At 33.2% G+C, this 19,682-nt stretch overlaps 1 protein-coding gene across 1 annotated transcript in view; it reads left to right on the top strand.

The window, feature by feature from the left end:
• The first annotated feature begins 1,380 nt into the window (after positions 1 to 1,380).
• The window catches only part of LOC126740288 (uncharacterized), a 30,820-nt gene continuing 12,518 nt past the window's right edge, over positions 1,381 to 19,682 (top strand). Inside the window, exons 1-12 of the mRNA XM_050446247.1 lie at positions 1,381 to 1,547; positions 1,612 to 1,784; positions 8,002 to 8,175; positions 8,240 to 8,403; positions 8,463 to 11,114; positions 11,174 to 11,320; positions 13,296 to 13,732; positions 13,786 to 13,964; positions 14,040 to 14,210; positions 16,989 to 17,104; positions 17,207 to 17,311; positions 17,371 to 17,510. Of these exons, the coding sequence (XP_050302204.1) occupies positions 1,476 to 1,547; positions 1,612 to 1,784; positions 8,002 to 8,175; positions 8,240 to 8,403; positions 8,463 to 11,114; positions 11,174 to 11,320; positions 13,296 to 13,732; positions 13,786 to 13,964; positions 14,040 to 14,210; positions 16,989 to 17,104; positions 17,207 to 17,311; positions 17,371 to 17,510 (4,530 nt within the window). The 5' untranslated portion in view covers positions 1,381 to 1,475. The remainder of the gene's footprint in view (positions 1,548 to 1,611; positions 1,785 to 8,001; positions 8,176 to 8,239; positions 8,404 to 8,462; positions 11,115 to 11,173; positions 11,321 to 13,295; positions 13,733 to 13,785; positions 13,965 to 14,039; positions 14,211 to 16,988; positions 17,105 to 17,206; positions 17,312 to 17,370; positions 17,511 to 19,682) is intronic.

Raw genomic sequence — 19,682 nt, 5'->3', positions numbered from 1 at the left:
CTGTATAAAATAAAACTTTTTTGTATATAACCGGTATATTTCGGGCGGCAGAACACTACAAATAGAAGTAAATATTACATTATAACCAATGTAGCTTTTTATATACACTTATATAACAAATATTTAAAATTATACATTGTTCTTAAGGCATTCTAATAGAAATTAATGATTTTATTGCTTATATAACTTAAAATTAAATAAAAAAATTAATTCTTGTCGATATTTAAACCCCTAAAATATGAAATAATATACTTGATCTAATCCAATTTGTATACTTAATTAAAAAAAGTCAATTGCATATCTTATTTTAGTTACGTGATAGTTTAGTTAAAGTTAATTGGCTTTGGTTTAAAAAGCAAGCCTCCTTAGTACGTATTTGTTGTACAACAGGTGCAGGTGATCCCGGGTAGAATTCTCGACATTGTCTGTTCTTTTTTATTTTTTTACTACTTTTATTACTTTACAATTTTGTTTTTTTTTACCAATAAGGACGACATAAAGTCCTTCCTAAAATGCCGCCAAGAGACGTCATTGTCGATGTATATATCGAAGGTATAGATATTAGCAGGCGACGGTAATGTTCACAAAATATATACATATATTATTTATACTTGAACATAAAAAAATAAAGTTAATCTCAATGTGTAATATTTATACATAGAACATACACGATATTTTTTGCACTTTCTGGACTTTATAGGTATACACAGTGGATATCGCATGCTATGTGGGTACTAAGTACTGTAATAAAATAATATAAAAAATACAGAAGAATCGTTGTTTTATTTAAAGAAATGTTCAATAGAATCAGTTTAGGTTTATGTCGAGTAAAAATGGTTATTAATATCTTAGCAAAGCTAGATATTAATAACCATATAGCATTTTGGCTAATAAGTATGTAAGTTTGGTCCAATAAACGTATCTTAATCTTAGCAAATTCCCAGGAAAAAAAATTAATTAAACAAATTACTTTATAATCCATCGCAAGATGAGAAAAACCACCCTGATTAATACTCAGAAATAGATTACGGCAAAATTATTGTGACCTAAAACTAAATGGATTAAAATAAACAACACAAAGCTTTTAAAGTATGATTTATACAGCCGAGCTCTTTCCCTAATTAAATGTACGCCGCCGAGACTAGCTACCTGGTTAAAACTATTGAGAGGTAGGTATGGTATGGATTATTTCCAAAGGATTTTATGACACATTGTTCAGAAAATTTAGTAGAATCTTTCATCATATTGAAATCACACGGCTGAAAATTGAAATACTTTAAGTTTCTCTAGTAAGAAATTCGCCTGTACTAAACGTAATCTTGTTTGGTCCTATTTTATTATTGACTTATTGACCTTTGTGTTTGATAATGGAGTTTTTAAGATTTAAGTGCTTGTAAAATCTAAGCTTGGAAGAGTTAAAGAAGTAAATTTTGGCATTGATATTATTCCATGTTTAATGTGACGGTTTTTGTAAAATGTATCTAAATCTACAAATGATTTGTGTTAAGTGTTTATTACTGTGGTTGTTTTTTAAATCGAGTCTTACGGTAAGTAAAACACACTTGTATTATAATTTAGTACCTCATATTTTTCTTTAAAAATTAATTTTAGATATATGTACCGGGTGAACAAAATACCACTCCTAAACCGTATACCGCTGGAATAAAAATTAAAACTTCGCCATATACAAGTATCTCTGGACCTTTATATCATACAAACTACAGCAAAGTATATGTTCACAACAAGAATTACACATCAAGTCTTTTGGATAATTTAGGTGGTGGGTAAGTTAAATTAATTTAATTTGTAGAGTTTTTTATTATTTTTTGTTAGTAGTTTACTATTAAGAGCCGGGACTGTTGGAAAATATATTGTACATATATCCGGAAACAAATTGTTATTACGATGCTGTAAATATTGTGAAGTCCTCTGCAAAATATTATCTGTTTTTATAGATATTTTCTACAGCTATTTTGTATAAAGTTTTTAAATTCGAATAAAACGTTTAAAAAAATAATTTAGGTCGCTTATTAGAGCTAGGACATGCATTTTTTCTTCTCAAAGGATTTATATCTTAAAATTTCTAAAATATTTTGAATATCAGCAACACTTTAATTATTAATTATTAATAAAAAAATTATTAATTATAGAGGGTGTAAATAAATAGATGCGAAAAAATTCAGGGGCTGATTTTTGGGTAAATTTTAAGACAAAAACTTTATATGAATGTATGTCCTAAAAGTCCTAACTTTTGAGATACCGGGTGGTAAAGATTGAAGAAAAGTAATGTTTTTTTATAATACCTGTGAAACTCCTGTAGATATTTTAGTAATATTTAGTATGCATTTTCTATGCATCAAAAGGCATTTTCTGAGGCTCACTAATTTTTTTATTTGTATCAGTTACGTTCGTGCAAGGTTTAAAGTAAATATACCTATAGACCACGAGAAACTGGAACTTTTCAACCAAGAAAGCATGATTGTGGTCGCCAACGCGATATTAGAACACCGGAATTGGAAGAAGCAGTACTTAATTTAATTGTTGAACAACCTGACACCAGTACCAGAAAGTTTGCAGCTACATGTCAATCATATGATGGTATGGACTATTTTAAAGGATCAATTATTATAGCCATGTCACGTACAACGAGTCCAGGCTCTATTACCACGAGATTTTCCTAGGCGTCTTGAATTTTCTCGTTGGATGTTCGAAGTCATTGAGCAAAATACTCAGTTTTTAAGGCAGATTCTGTTTACGGACGAAGCTAATTTTTCCAAACAGGCAATCATTAACTACCATAATAACCACATTTGGATAGATGAAAATCCCCACCCCATAGTTGAAGCTCATCACCAACAATAATTTTCTTTAAGTTTATGGGTTGGAAATACATTTAAAGAAAATTGTTGTTGAATCATTGGAGACCACCTTATTGGCCCACATTTTTTACTACAGAGATTAATGGGGGAAACATATATAAACATAACACTCGTTTTCTCCAAGACATACTTTCAGGACTTCTAGGTGTTAGAAGAGTAATGTGGTTTATACACGATGGGGCTCCTGCTCATTTTAGTTTATTAAAATGTCGTTATTTAGACAAAATATAACATATCCAAATCGTTGGCTAGGTCGAGGTGGTCCTCAGTTTTGGCCACCTCGGTCACCAAATATGAATCTACTAGATTTTACCACATGGGGTCATTTAAAAACTTTGGTGTACAGGATTAGAATCACATCTCAACATTAATAATAAACGTGATACATTTAGGTAGATGGATTTTAGTTTTTTAATCGAATACGTTTTTTCTTGAAATTCACCCAAGAATCAGCTCCTGAATTTTTTCGCATCTATTTATTTGCACCCTGTATATAATTAGAGCCATAACGAATTAAAAGAGGAATTATACTTTGGGAACTTAGAGTACTAATTTGGTATGTCATGTTCTTATATTAGACATATCAATTTTAATAAGTCACTATATAGGTTGGGGAATCGATCATTACGCATAGAGAGGTGTTTAAAGGCGAAATATAGTAACACGCACGGTGGTTGTTTTTCAGTGCGACTACGGTTTTAGTAAGCTTCTGACTTTCATGGGAGTAACTGTATTACTTATTACTATTACGTAAAAGTTCAGGCATTTCTAAAATATTTTTCTGATTCAGGCAGGCTTGTTTAAAAGACAATGATTGTGTTAGTAACCGCAGAAGCTCTACGTGTATTGCACGCCTATGGAATTGGCTGCATCTTATATCTAGGGAGTGACCTCTTCTGTCTAGAGTTTTCTTGATCATTGTACAACCCAGATAGAATCGTAATCTTGAAATCTTTATTATGCTGCGTATTGCATATTGAAAATTCAAGTTCTTAAAAAAATAACATTAAAACTCTTAAAAATAAACTTAACAAAAATTAATTCTTTAAATAAAAGGCTCAAATAGATGTTTTTATTTGGCTAAACAATGAGTTAACCTACCATAAAAACCATTTCGTACTCCCAAAAGAGTTTCTGGTGAAATGGAATTGGAGCATTCAACAATTTTCTCTTGCAACTCTAAATTTGTTGTCCTACTAAATTCGTAATTATAAATGGTCTGCTTAAGATGACCAAAAAAATAAAAGTTTTATATCATTTAATATCATAACTCTCTCTAGTAAAATGGTTAAGAAAAGTATTTGTTAACAATTCTTTTGCCATTACCGCATTATAAGCTGAACAGTCACCTTATTGAAAATAGACCGATCCCAGGTCTAAATCAGGGAGGATTTAAATTGCAGGAAGAACATGGTTTTGCACTAACTCAAGGTATTTTTCAGTGTTTAAAGTACCATCAATAATAAATGGCCCTATAATACGGTCGCCCAAAATTCCAGCCCAAACATCCAATTGTTTAGGGTACTGAGTACGAGGAATATATGTTTATTTTCCCAAGGCCAATATCGAACAAGGATTGTGTTGTCTCATGTAACGGAAAAGAATATGAATCAGAAAATAGAATATTTCATAAACAATTTTCTTTTTCCATCATGGTTTCACAAAATTCCATTCTTCGCCAATGGTCTTTGGGAAATATCTCTAAGTTTTTGAATATTTCAAACATTTGTACCCATGTTTTTTCCAAATACTAGTTGTTAATAGTTTTATGGTCCATACCCATTTCCTCTTACACACTTCTACTTAAGACGTGTTGAATCACACTTCCAGGGACTACAAATCATTTCTTCCAGTCGTTGTTGCTCCTGGACCTTTTCGATACAAGGTTCTTGGACTTAAGTGTTGCATTTATGACGACCTTAGAGACAAAAGGATATCTCAAAATTCGAAATCATATTTGAAATGATTTTTTTTCGCAAGGAATCGAAAAAATCGACTTGAAAACAATAGTTTGATTTATAATTTTATTAATAAATTGAACTCTTTCGGAAGGAGTATACACAGCTAAAAATTGAGAGAAAGATATTGCCGCTTTAAAATTTAACAGTGCAGCGTGCAGTCACACAGCCAAATGAGGCATGTCGATATTATTTTTGTAATTCTGTGAAAAATAAACACACCAGATACGTCTCAGAAAACTGGAAGCGAGAGGAAACGATGTTGCGATTATTTTGGATAATGCGAAATCTTCAATTTGCCAACCTGTATAACATGTGAAGTCGATGAACTCTCTCTCTTTGCCTAGAAATCGAATGCATATTAGGTGAAATTTCTGTGGATGCATTTCTTATACTCTACTAATTTTCGATTAATAATTCTTTAACTAAATTATGGTTTGTTAGGACACTTATATGTATTCAGCTGACTATGCATGTTGATCGGCGTACTTACAGTTCAGTTAGCATCCCTTTTAGGATACAATATACTAAATATCTATGCAAAAAGTCCGAAGAATCCCTTAGTAATTCACGAACGTGCCATTTTATCAAAAATTTGGATCCGATCAGGATAGAGACTACTAATGATAGAGATCTTATTGTGGTAAAGTCATGAGAGTATAAGATGTTGACATTTAATATCTTTAAGACGAACATTATATATTACAAAGGATTCCATAACACACATGTGAAGGGAATGTTCACTAATTTTCAGAGAATATTTGGAGAGATATTCTTTCTTTCTGGGGTGAAAATGGTACAAAAAGTAACAATATTGTGGATGGGGCTTTTTAGGTACCCTCAGTAAGTTATTATTATACTTTTACAATTAAAAAAAATTGTCTATTTTTACTGTAGAGGTCTCTACCATATATTACTCACTAGAATGGGCAATATCCAATAGATACAAACACGTACATGTACTTGTACTGATAGATTCTTCTTTTGGTATTGCGAAAGATGGAGAATTTTGATTACCGAAAGGGAGCGATTCCACCATATAAATAACACTATATGTTAAATATCAAACCTTTCTGTAATATTAAATTTATTTGGGTAAAGATACATAGCGATATAACAGAAAACAATAAAGTTTATAAAATAGTTAATGCTGCCGAGTCTTAAAAAGTTCAATTTATTGAAAGACCTATATTATTGGACAGTGTAATTAAAATTAAAAATATTTCACATGAGAAATGAAAAAATGATTGGGAAAGATTTGGGCAATTATCACACATGAAGTATTATTAAATTCACAAAAATATAAAGTCCAGTGCAACGATATATTAGAATGGTCACCCGTCAAAACACCAGCATTCCACTTGCCAAACAATGTCATCCACCTTCTATTTACATTGTTTGACAAGTAAAATGCTGGTGTTTTGACGGGTGATCGTTCTAATATATCGTTGCACTGGACTTTACCGCCAATACTGGTATGAAAGTGGTAATATAAATAGAGCGATAGGATAGGATATATCAATATAAAGTTTAGTTTTTGTGTATATTAAAGTTTATTTAACATTTGCATAAAATTGAAATTTTAGATAATCCAAACTGTTTTTCTGGAGAATATGGTGATATAAATCACGTTCTTTTTAGTGTCAATTCCTTTATAGCAAAAGTATTTCAGCTCCTTATAACATACAATTTCTTTTGGCACTTGATGATGGATCAACAACAACAAATTAAAAAAAACCCATAAATGAATTAAGTATAGTAATATGTGTTTTTCCTGTTCTTTGGTTTACCATAGTATTTTTTTCCTTTTATCTGGGGCCCCCTGTGGTGTCAATATTATATGTAAATAAATGCCTTAATAGCACCCTTAGCTATAATGTTCCTACTTCTCTTTAAAGATATAATCCTTTAATTTCCTATATTTATGCAAATATTTCGTGGCTAAAACACAATGTGTAAGGCTAATGTTACCGAAAAAAAACGAAAGGAAATCGTCAAAAAACAAAATTACTGTTCAAAATGTGGTTATCAGTCTTTCAGATAAAAGCCCTAGATCTAACAACAGATAAAGAACTAAAATTTGAATGCCTATCTATTTAATTTCCTATTATTCTGCTAGCCGCTATATGTACCGACTTCCACTTCATACTCCTTTTTGCCCATTATTTTCTGTTTTCACTCTGGCTTCCTTATTTAATCTCGAAACGGCTTGGAAAAATGTAAGCATCAAACTAATCTTCCATCTGAATATCATCTTTTTCTAGAAACTTTTTTACTCTTGCACTCCAAGAACTGAGACAAATATCCACAGATCTTTTACAGTCTTAATGAGTTGTTATTTCTCTCTGCATATTTTAATTTAAATGTATAATTAGTATAACTGTATAATAAGTATAATTTTTTTTTACAAAAGTACAATCTATAAAAGAATTGCAAATAAAATACAAACTAGGAAAGGAGCAAAACATTAATATTTCTGCAGTGGAGATTCTGGTCTTTAACTATGTGAACCAAAACAAAATAATTAAAAAAAATAATATTTTCAATTATCAACTATCCTATTCATTGGTTTACCTTCTAGATATATAGGTAATCAAGATACATAAGAGTAGCGACATTAGAATTAATGTCTATTCTACACCCGCGTAAGTTAAGTATCTATATGTATGACAATACATACATAATCTATACTATTATAGAATAGCTTTATAAAAATAAGAAAAGCCTACTAACAAAAAAAAAACTAGATACATTATAACTACACCCAGAAAATGTATAAAAATACTCGGTGTAAATAAAAACCTAAATTTCACTGCCGACTCATTTGAATTGACATAATTTTTTTTCAAGTTTTCTATGCTAATACCAAAGATAGGCCAGAAGTATACGATTATACTTGAAAAACTTTTTTCATTACAGCTTCGTCAACAATACCGTATGTTAATAGGAAAGCGTTTTTTTTACTTTTATTGAGATATAATGAGTTCGGTAAGAAAAAAATTTTCCTGTTTTTTGTTCTGGTTTCTCCATGGTAATTAGAGTAAAAAAAGACATATTTTAAAGAGTTAGAAATTGTGCCAAATTTATTTTAAACACCGTGTATAATATTATCACAAGAAAATAGAAAATTAAAAAGACAACAAAACACATCTTAATATTTTTAGCCCAACTTACCAATCCGAACTTCATCCTGTATACATATCGGAGGAAAAAAGGAATAAAATAAAAAATGTCCTAGAGGAATATAATACCAATATTGTAGATAAGGACACTCTAAACGATAAAGTTGTTTTTAAACGAAAAATTGAGAAAACCAAAAATATTGCAGTATTCAACAAGTAAGCTAACAGTTAACGAATTTTGTATTACAAATTCTCATTAATATTCGTTCTATCAAATTAGGTGTCCAAAAGGTCTCACTGGTCAATTTGTCTACGACCTTTCTTGCAATCAATATTTGGACTGTTGGAATGGCAGGGGTGGTCCAAGAAACTGCGCCCCAGGGACTTTATTTAATCCAAAAACGTTGGAATGTGATTTCCCTAATAAAGTCGAATGCATTACAGGTAACAATTTTTTTTTCAGAAATTATCCTAAAGTAGCTCACGTCTTGTTTTGAGTTTAGGTCCCACTGGAAGTACCCTAATTTTACAAAGATCAGCTAAAATCCAAAATTTCGAACAAGCAAAATGTCCAGAAGACTTTGTTGGCCTTATGCCGAATTACACGGACTGCGCTAGATTTTTGGACTGCAATAATGGACATCAGACGTCCAAAGAGTGTCCACCAGGAACTTTATTCGATTGTAACTTAAATATGTGCAACTTTGCTGAGAAAGTCACTTGCTTTTCTGGCAGAGAGGCGAGTTATTATGATAGTCATATACAGAAAGAAGAGTATGGGGGTAGTACTGATGTTCGTGGTATAAGAAATGGGGCTTTTGGTAGCCAGTATGGGGGACAAAAAGGAAGCCAGAACTTTTATACTAGTGGACAAACAGGATCATTAATTCAAGAGGCCTCCTCTTGTGACCCTGCTAATCCCTATTGCAGCTCTGGAGGTTACGTCGTCTCAGGACATGATCTGTATAACTTAAATTCATACCAAAATAATTGGCAACCATGCGACCCAGCAAATCCAAACTGTCCCGGACAAACAAGACGAGTATATATACAATATGTCCTTTGTAATCCAGCACAAGAAGATTGTGCGACTTTTCAACAAGGTACTTATATGTTAGGTCCCAAAGGGGCTTTATGTGATCCAGTTACTCAACAGTGTGGACAAGGATATTACCATATTCCTAGCAGTAAGATGACAGCTTTTAGTGGACAATCTAATCCTGAAATTGGCACCTATTTCATAAAATATATTATGTGTCAAGAGGACTGCTCCAGATATCCCCAACATGTTGTAGAGGCTTCCTATGGAGTACCTGGCACGCTTATTGGTGCTCATCCTGTGCAAGAATCTGAGCCAAATCCATTAGGTCCAATAGTGTCTGGAGGACATGGCAAATCTGGCCAGCCTTGCAACCCTCAGTTTCAACAATGTAGCCCTGGGAGTCCTACTGTCCCCTCTTCTAGCAGCTCCATATTTGTGCCTGTGAATCAAACTCCTTGTAACCCTCAGTATCAGCAATGTAATCCTGAAACTAATCTTGAAACACAAAATAAACAATCTTCTTTCGGGGGCACTACAACTGGGTTCCAAACTGGATCATATTCTAGTAAAGGTCAAGGAACCCCTTGCAACCCTCAATATCAGCAATGTAGTCCTGGATATTATAGTCCTGCAAGTGCCACAACACACTTTCATTCTACACAGAGTTTCTCCAATAACTGTAATCCACAATTCCAGGACTGTACTCAAACCAAAAATAAACCCGAAGCTCCCTCCTATGATTTTTCCACTCCAAAAGTACCAAGGGATCGAAAACAAGGATATGAATATGATTCTGGATCTTCCGTCAACCATAACAAAATATGTTCTGCAGGAGATGAGGAATGCTATCAAAACATTCACGGAACCTCAGAAAACTCTTTCGATGTAAAATGCCCAGAGGGATTTCAAGGCATTACCACACATCCTACAGACTGTGCGAAATTTTTAAATTGTGCCAATGGAATAACGTCTGTTGAAGGATGTGGCCCTGGTACTTTGTTTAACCCCGTTTTGAAAGTATGCGATCATGCTTCTAATGTTGATTGTAATAAGATGATAAATCTTAGTAGATCTGAGTATTTAATAACATGCCCAGATGGACTTACTGGGGTCACAAAACATCCGACAGATTGTTCAAAATTTTTAAATTGCGCAAATGGACAAACTTTTATACAGGACTGTGGACCTGGGACCTTATTTAATCCCATTGCTAATGTATGTGATCATCCCTATAATGTAGATTGTAAAGATTCTCTACATCAAACAACTACTGAAGGCTATGGAGGCAGACAACAGTTTGGGCAGTTTGGAAAACCGGGTTTATATGGTCACACTGAATGTCAAGGTCAACACTGTGCGCCAGGACAACGAGTTTCTGGGCAAAATCCCCAAGGAGCCTCGTCAACTCAAGGCCAATATGGAGGAGGTCAAAGTTATAATAGAAAGAGTGACTGCCAAGGCCAACAATGTTCCTCAGGAGGTACATGGCAAGGATATTCTTATGGGCATTCTCAAGGTGAGCCTCAAGGATCATACGGTCCAACGGGTTGTCAAGGTTCGCAATGTACTCCAGGACAAGCAGGGTATCAAGGGCAAGGCCAATATCCGGCACAAAGCTCTCATGGGCAAACCGGATGCGAAGGCCAGACTTGTCGTCCAGGGCAAACAGAATATCAAGGACAACCAAAGGGACAAGGCCAATATGGAGGACAAGGTTCTTTTGGACAAGCAGGGTATGGAAAAACTGGTTGTGTAGGCCAGCCATGTCCTGCAGGTGAGACAGGATATCAAGTACAAACAAAAGGGCAAGATCAGTATAAAGGACAAAGTTCTTATGGGCAAATTGGTTGTCAAGACCAAGCATGTCCTCCAGGGCAAGGAGGGTATCAAGAACAGCCAAGTGGTCAAAGCCAATATGGAAGACAAGGTTCTTTTGGACAAGCAGGGTATCAAGGACAGACAACAGGACAAAACCAACATGGAGGACAGACTTCTTATAGCCAAAGCGGTTGCGTAGGTCAGCAATGTAGTTCAGGACAAGTAGGCTATGAAGAACAAGGTTCTTATGGGCAGAATAATCCAGAATTCACTACGCCCTCATCACAAAGCCAAGGTGAATTAAAACAAAATAAATTACAAACAATGATTTATAAATCTGATCATTAATTTTAGCTGGTAGGTATCCAGGCACTTCAAATCGATGTAGAGGCCATCAATGTGGCGATCAAGGTCAAACATCAGTTGGCTATGAAGGTCGAACTTCTTCCACTACAAAGCCTTATATTTTTACTACCAGGAGGCAAAATTATGGAGTTAAAGGTAAGTTTTTAAATAGAAATGTGTAAAGAAAAAACATAGGTTTTTTACCTTAGTCGAAATTTATCATATTTACGCTATGATTATTGGTTTTGGCATATTACATTTTTTGACGAAAAGCCTTAACTTTATTACAAATTATTCTAAACCAGAGGGAGAAGTCGTGTAAAAATGCCAAGCCATTACTTTGAACTTGAGAAAGTAGTCTGGGTAAATCGTGTAAGGGGCTGCAGACAATTCGTATAGATGATGAGTAGGTACCATTTTTTGTTTTAAGTGGAATAGGCGATTTTTCCTTTGCTTGCTCTGTTTTATGTTTCATTTGCTTGTTTGTATCTATATATTTTATACCATCTCTGTTTTAGAAGTGTCGTCTTTCGTCCATTAATTCCAGGTTTTCGTCTGTCATCCATTGTTTCTTTTTGTATGTTTTTGGTTTTAACACTTCCTTTTGAGTTTTAGTTATTTTTGTACTCATTAGAAGCCATTTATTTTGTATATCAGTGTTTTGAAGAATTTCTTTTTTTATATTCATTAGTTCTTTGTTGAGTTCCTCTGTCAAACATTGTTTTGTGTTTGTATCTATTTGCCTGATAGTATCCATGCATATAGATCCATAGTATTCATTCTAAAGCTAATTTTAGTCACTACGGCACTATGGTCTGACCCTATGTCAGCACTTCAGTATTCCTTTATATCTTTGTCTCATCAACACGTAGTCAATTTGGTTTCTTAAGATCTGTCTCTCTTTATCTGCTGGTGATCTCCATGTATAAAATATGCATTTGGATAATTTGCACAATGTATTTGTTACTATAAATTTGTTGTCTTGGCAGAATTTAATAAGTCTATCAGCCCTGTCATTCCTAACTCCCAGTCCATAACCACCAGTGCATTCGTTTGCTTTCTCCACCTCACTTTTCATTAGTTTCCTATTATAATTGGCACATTTTTTTTGTTTGGTGGGTTTGAAGGTGTTATCTAAATCTTCGTAAAAGCTCGTTATCTAGTTTGTCAACCGAACTTTTATGATATTCACTTTTGTATTACTTGTGTTTAGTTGTCTCATTAAAATTCAGTTTGAATATGGAGCGAGATATATAAGTGATGGGTTGACGTTTTGCTTGCATTATACCCACTCGATGTCGATGTGAATCGTCTTGACTTTCTGTATAGTATATAGTCTTATTATCTGCGATTAGCTTTCTGGCATCAAGCCATTGTACGTAGCTAATGCCTAGTATATCTAAATTTAGTGGGTCCGTTTCCCTGATTGCGTTTTTTATGTTTTTCAGATTGGTATAAACTCCTAACATTCCAAGTCACTATGTTGCAAGGTTTTCGCAGATTGACGGCAGAGGAGGCTTTGCCGCCTTGAAGTTTTTCTTCCTCCTTGGTATCCAATTTCAATCAGTAGAGTTTTTACTTCTTGTAGCCATGGTAATTAAACTACGATGCTCCTTTTGAGCCTTTAATGCATTGGTTTCCCGTTGCCTTATGGATCTTCACACCGTTGACCATTTTTTAATTCGTTTGCCTTTAGGCACGATTTCCTATGCCTAGGACAAGAAGTGTGCCCTTGCTCTTACTGGCTCATCCACCCGAAGATGTTCCCTGGCAAGTGAGGGACTGGTTATACTGGTAATCACTCGGTGTACACACTCAGGGTGCACGTGTAGTATTCTACTACGGACGCGAACCAGACCTACACCCGCTTTGATTGAATAGCCATAACATATATTAATGGAATTTATGTGATAAATTAATGATAATCATTGAGATCGGGTGCTAAAATTACAAAAGTGGGGATGCGACGTAGAAATGAGATACATACCAGTTCGGACCTTTTGCATCTTGGTAGACTAATTTATGCTTCAATCAATATCGATGGAAGAGTGCTATTTTAATGAAATTAAAACATTTAAGAACATTTTGCGAGCGAATAACCGTAATATAATAATTAGACGTTATTTTTTAGGCTTTCCAACTCCAACAGCCTCCTCAGATACCAGCCACATAATGACAATACCAAACCTTCATACTCAACATGTCACCAGCTATAAGCAAGTTCAACCAATTAATAAATCAGACCGAGCTACTACAAACGGGTTTAACAACCATAGGTCTCCTGATTATGTAGATATTTTTGACCCTAGTGAAAACAGGGGATATGGTTACGCTACCACAACTCAAAGAACGCCACAGAAACAAATTTGGCCTCCGCCGTTTCCAGATTTGAAGCCTACTGAATCAGAGGTTGATTATATTTTTGAGTACGAAAATGGCGAACCTGTTACCTTGGCTCCTCAAAATTACCAGGTGGAGAAGAAGAAGAAGATTAAGTGCGGTGAAAATGATTTTATGTGTGATAAGAGGAGCTGTATTGAAAGAAGTTTTGTATGTGATGGAGTAGAGGTAATAAGATGTGGAATTTGGAATATGGTTGCGATAAAATGTTTTTTTTTTAGGATTGTAAGGATGGAAAAGATGAACTGTACTGCCAAACATATATAGACCAATTCAAAGAGTATAAGAATCAACGATTAGACGTACTAGAAAAGGAAAGGTGGAACAATGTGTCGCTTGCCACTTGTGCTCTACTTTGTATCAATAATCCAAATTTTGAATGCCAGTCATTTAATTATAGGTATTAAAATGGAAAAAAAAGATCTAATTCTGATTAATGTGTTTGGAAAAAGTTTTCTGAATAACATGCTTTCAGGCGAATGGATAAGGCATGTTTCCTTACTGATAGAAACATTGGGAAAAGCGGAGCCTTAAAGGAGTTCTATCCATGCAATTATTATGAAAGAAAGACACTATCTATGGACTGCTCGGATATGCACATATGTCCAAATGGAAAGTGCCTGACCTCAGAGCAGATTTGTGATGGGTAAGGGCAGAGCTTGGATATGTTTTTTTACATTTAAGTAGTTTCAAAACATTTATTATGTACTTAGGGATTCATAAAATTTACAATATGATGCGACCAATCAATTTAAAAAAAAACGATTAATCTCGAAATAATTAACATAAAAAAGCATAGAAACTTAACAAAAACAAGATACCACATAATTAGGACTTAACATATGTAACACACTCAGACAAACGACAGAAGAGGACTAAGTTGCCGATGTTTCATATGCCAATGCCTGGTAAAATAGCAATAATAATTTTTCAAACCTCTTTTTGTAATTAAAGTAAAATGAAACGTAAAAAGTAAAGTAAAATTTTCGTGAGGCCGAGTTTTAATATTGGGTGGAGCCAGTTTCATATTGTATAATATTTTAAGAAAGATCGGTGGAATCAAATATAATATTTGGTTTTCCGGTGGAAATGTGTGCGTATTATGCTGGGGATTTACTACAGAGGGTTGGTTAAGAAAACTAGTATACTTACTTTGTATGGTCTTTACATCCTGAGCCAAATGTAATTTTTAACATTCTGAAGACCATAAATTTAGATAATGCTCTTTTTCTTGTTTAAAGCAATTTAAATTTAACTAATTTTTTTGAAGATCGCACTAATAATGAGATACTAGGTAGTCTGATAAAAAGTGATTTTTTTCTTTTAATTGAATTTTATTATATATCTATTTACAATTTAAATTAGGTTAGGAAAAAATATATAGTAACAAGATCCATACCCCATTTGGGTTGAATGTTACTTTGTAATATTTGAATTTAATAAAAAATTAAGTGTATATTTAAATCCTATATTATAATTTGAATCCTGATAAATAAATCATTGATTGCTAAGGATAGACTAATATGAGCCGAAACGTTAATAATATGAAGGGTTAAGTTTTGTTTGACTTTAAATCCAACTCAACTATTAAAGAAACGAAATATTGGGTCATCAAAAGCCACATACAAGAAAATAATGTTAACAATATTATATATGTCAGCATTGTTATGTATATTCTCCTTATAATTTAAATTATTATGCTATACAAAGCAAAATAATAGACGAAGGCTCCTGTTTACTTCACAATCCTTATTTCAAGAATCCCAACGCGTTTCAGTTGTTAAACCATTGTCAATGGAAAACTATGTAAGTAAAATATAAAAGGGTGTTATTAAACTAATAGATTAATTCAAAACATAGTAAAACTTACATGATATTATCACAAAATGTCCATAAAAAGGTTAAAAAAACGGACACACATAACATTACAATACATTAATCTAAAAACATGTTATCACACCGTATTTACAAACAATAACGGATTTTTAAATTAATTTATTAGTTTAATAACACTCTTTTATATTTTACTTACATAGTTTTTCTTTGACGATGGTTTAACAACTGAAACGCGTCGGGATTCTTGAAATAAAGATTGTGAAGTAAAGAGGACCCTTCATCTATTATTTTGCTTTGCATAATGGTACTTCACCCTGGAGAAATTTATGGCATTATTATGCTATACACTATTTATTTTTTTGTTGTCATGTCATGTTCGCCTACTTTAGGCATATCTAACGTTTTCTTTAAAAACAGATATTTATATTTCATTGCTTTTTTGTACTCGGTACTCGGTATCCTTCTTTCGTCCCCCTTTGCACACTTTCTATCCTTTTTCTTACTCCACTTTGCGCCTCTTACCTTTAGGATGTATACTGTTTTTCGTCTACCTTACACTTATATTGAATTAAAAAAACTTATTAATATAAATTACTAATTACTAATAAAAAAATACAATTGGAAATCATTTTGGATGATCAATTAAGATTTAAAGAACACATAAATAATAGTTTTCAAAATGTTTTTGGCACTTAAGATAGCACTTTACAATAGATACATATTAGACGTTACAACTATATGAATCTGTTGTGCTATCACACCTTATTATATATTATATATTATATATATTAATTACTGTGATTCGGTTTATGGATTCTCTTTGGATCTTGAAAATAAATTACGAATTCAAAAAGCTTGTCTACGTTTTGTGTATGGTTTAAGAAAGTTCGACCATATATTTCACTTATATCAAGATATTAAGTGGCTTAGAATGGATTTTCGAAGGTTGTTGCATTTTCGCGTTTTTATAATAAAAATTATTAATCTTCTCCTACCACTTTTCAAGAAAAATTGACCTTCCATAAACATATTCATAATTTAAATGTTAGATTTCCCGACAGGTACCACTTTATCAGAGTGCTATATTTCAAATATTTTTTTCATATAACGCAGCAGTAGTATAGAATAAATTTACCAATTAATGTCTTTAAGACTAAATTTAAGAAATATCTACTAACGTTGCAATTTAATAAGGTTAATTTTTAATTAGTTTCTTGTTTATTTTGCTTGAATTTGAGTTCCCAGTGTGAGAAATGTATTTTGAGTAATATTTTTATTTTTTAGCTCTCTATAGATAATTATGGTTCTAATAAAAAAACATCTATTATTAGTATTATTATGTCACAATTATATTTAACTTTATTTTATATGTTAACTTGATTCTAATATTTTATATTAATATAAATATAAAGGCCACTTCAAACAGAATTGTGGGTAAACGAGACTTGTGCTTCGGTTATTTAATCGCCAGGTAGCCCTTATTTGTCATCTTCTTGTCATTATTATCTAACTATCACAATACAAATAAAAATGTTTTGAATTTGAACATGTGATAAAGTAATCAAAATTTGTTTGCTTCTTCATAAAGCTACGATGACTGTGGTGACAGACAAGACGAAAAAGGGTGTAGAGCCGAAGATTTCGGATACAGCGTGAATTTGGCTGCTGGTGTGGCACCTCATGAAGGTCGAATAGAAGTAACAGGTATATTTAATATTTGAAATTTATTATAATATTAGTAGAGAAAAAAAGCATAAATTAAAGCCAATAATTGCTTCTTACTTTTGTAAACGTTTATTTTTATAGTGTTTGGAAAAACCGGCTACATCTGCGATGATCAATTCAGCCTTACTAATGCTGAAGTTCTTTGTAAAGAATTGGGCTTCAAACTTGGCGCCCTTGAGGTTAAAGGTAGGATTCATTAAATACTAATATACTAACAGTCTAGACAAATACTTATTTTTCTCTAGGTAATTCCTATTTCGCCAAAGATCTATTAGAAAATAATACACAATATATGATGGATGATATAACATGTATTGGCAATGAAACTAGCCTTATGGAATGCGACTTTGCTGGCTGGGGTATCCATAATTGTGCAGATAAAGAGGTAAATATTTTTATATTTATAAAAAGGTTATATTTAATTTATTTATATAAAAATTAATTTTAAAATAACAAATAGTAAAATTTAAAATAACAAACACTAAATTTAATTAAACATTTCTTAATTCAAGACTTAATTTGCCTTATGGCCAACCTAAGAAAAGTCTTTCAAAATTTTTATTCCAGTGTTACGTTCTTCCAATATTTTCTTAAGTGTTGAAAATTAGATCTGTTAGTAAAAAACATCTCAAACTTTATTCTTAAGCGTACTTAATTTAAAAGTATTTATCAAGGAATACTCTTATACAAAGAATACTATGTAATAACCTTAAGTCTGATGCTCAGATGTTCTTTGAATTTTAAAACACTTTATAGATCGTAATTAATGGGTTAAAATTAAACTTTATGGTATGCCCTTGGAATTTTATAGCAGACTACTATCAGCTTGTGGCGGCTATATGACAGCTGCAATAAAGTCTTACTGGGGAAATAGGGCTGTCAATTTCTTAAAAAACCTTTGAGGTGAGCATAATAAAATTGATTCTATTATGCCTTTAGAGTAATAACCTGATTACTCGAATGGCATATAGAATCAATTTTGTGTGCTAAATATAATGCCAAATTTTTTATTTTGTTGGGTCTTTATAATTATTAATTGTTTCTAATTTTACGACAGTTCCGTAATCATAAAAAGACGTACATATATTAATAAAATTTTATTATCTTGGAACCATTGGCTGGCTGAATTTAAATTACATTGCGGCTTCCATGAATGCTACAATGTAAAAGAAACTATTTGAATGTTTAACACACTCAGGCTAACTATTAATGAATATGGCACAGAGAAGAGCTGCTAGCTTGTGATAATTAATTTTATCAAAGGCTTTTATATTGTAGTGAATTGTGGGCTAGTGGTAGTCAAGGGGGCTCTTGTAGTAAGTCTCCTGATGATCATACCTTACTGAATAAAGCTCTCTGGTCTGAGAAATTTTAAGTAGCTGGGAAAACTGCTAGTCGTGTCCAGTTATTTAAACCTAGCGCGCGTGAGTGCTGGGAAATTCCCGATGACATGGTTTGTTGTCCGCAAAACCTTCTTCTTCTTCTTCTTCTTCCGGTCTCATATGCATCCTGAACGTTGGCGATTTGCCGCACATTCCTCAAATGATTGCAAGGGTGTTGTCTTCTGTCTGACGAAGTCCGACGAGGTTCCACATCTGGCATCTCGCTCCAATTCCTGATGTTTCAGAGGCACGTGTGCTGTTTCATGCTGTTTTCACGTGGGTCCCCTTCGGCCTTGCATCTTGTCCGGTAAGATCAGCTTCGGGATAGTGTAGCGAGGCCCTCTCAGGATGTATCCCAGGTATGACAATTTCCGGTTTTTAACTATATTTAGAAGTTGCCTCTTTATATCGCCTTCCTCGTTTGTAATGTGTTCTATATATGAGATTTTAAATAGTCTGCGAAGAATCTCAAACTTTTCAATGCGGTTGAGTGATCTTTCAGCCCCGTACAATAGGACACGCCACACAAAGAATTTCATCCCTCTAAGTCAGAGGTCCAGGAGCATGCATTGCTGTTAAAGAACATCCTGAAGTCGTCGATATGCCGTTTTGGCTATGCCGATTCGAGCCTTAAATTCCTCGTTAAAGTCCTACTCGCTGTTAATAACAGATCTGGGTTACCTAAATCTCTTCACTTGTTTGATGTTTTTGTCCTCTACCTCGAGAGTAACCTCTCGGATTCGTCTAATGGTAACCATGGATTTCGTTCGCCGTATTGCCGATTGATGTCATTTATCTTATTTAATAGATCCTCCAAAGTGGAGGCCAATACCATGTTGTCGTCAGCATATCTGATATTATTTATGATTTATATATTTATTGAAGCATCGCGGACAAATTACAGCGCTGTTGTATTCCCTTGGTTACATCGAAAGCCTCGGTTGATACTGTGTCGTTTATCTTCACCTCGGCCTTCTGGTTTCAATATGTTTTATGATTTGAATATCATTCTCATTTATTCCGATTTCTCGTAGTCTTTCTAGAAGTAATTCATATTTATTTGACATTATCGGAAGCTCTTTGGTAATCAGTAAAATAGAGACGTCATCTTGTTGTTGATCATAGCTCTTTTGTACCAGAAATTTTAGCAAAAACAAAGCTTCTCTTGTTCCTCT

This window comes from Anthonomus grandis, chromosome 9 (genome assembly GCF_022605725.1).
Source record: "Anthonomus grandis grandis chromosome 9, icAntGran1.3, whole genome shotgun sequence".
Classification (NCBI taxonomy): Eukaryota; Metazoa; Arthropoda; class Insecta; order Coleoptera; family Curculionidae; genus Anthonomus; species Anthonomus grandis.
Note: the sequence above shows the minus strand (reverse complement) of the source record. Positions and strands in the feature narration are given on the sequence as shown.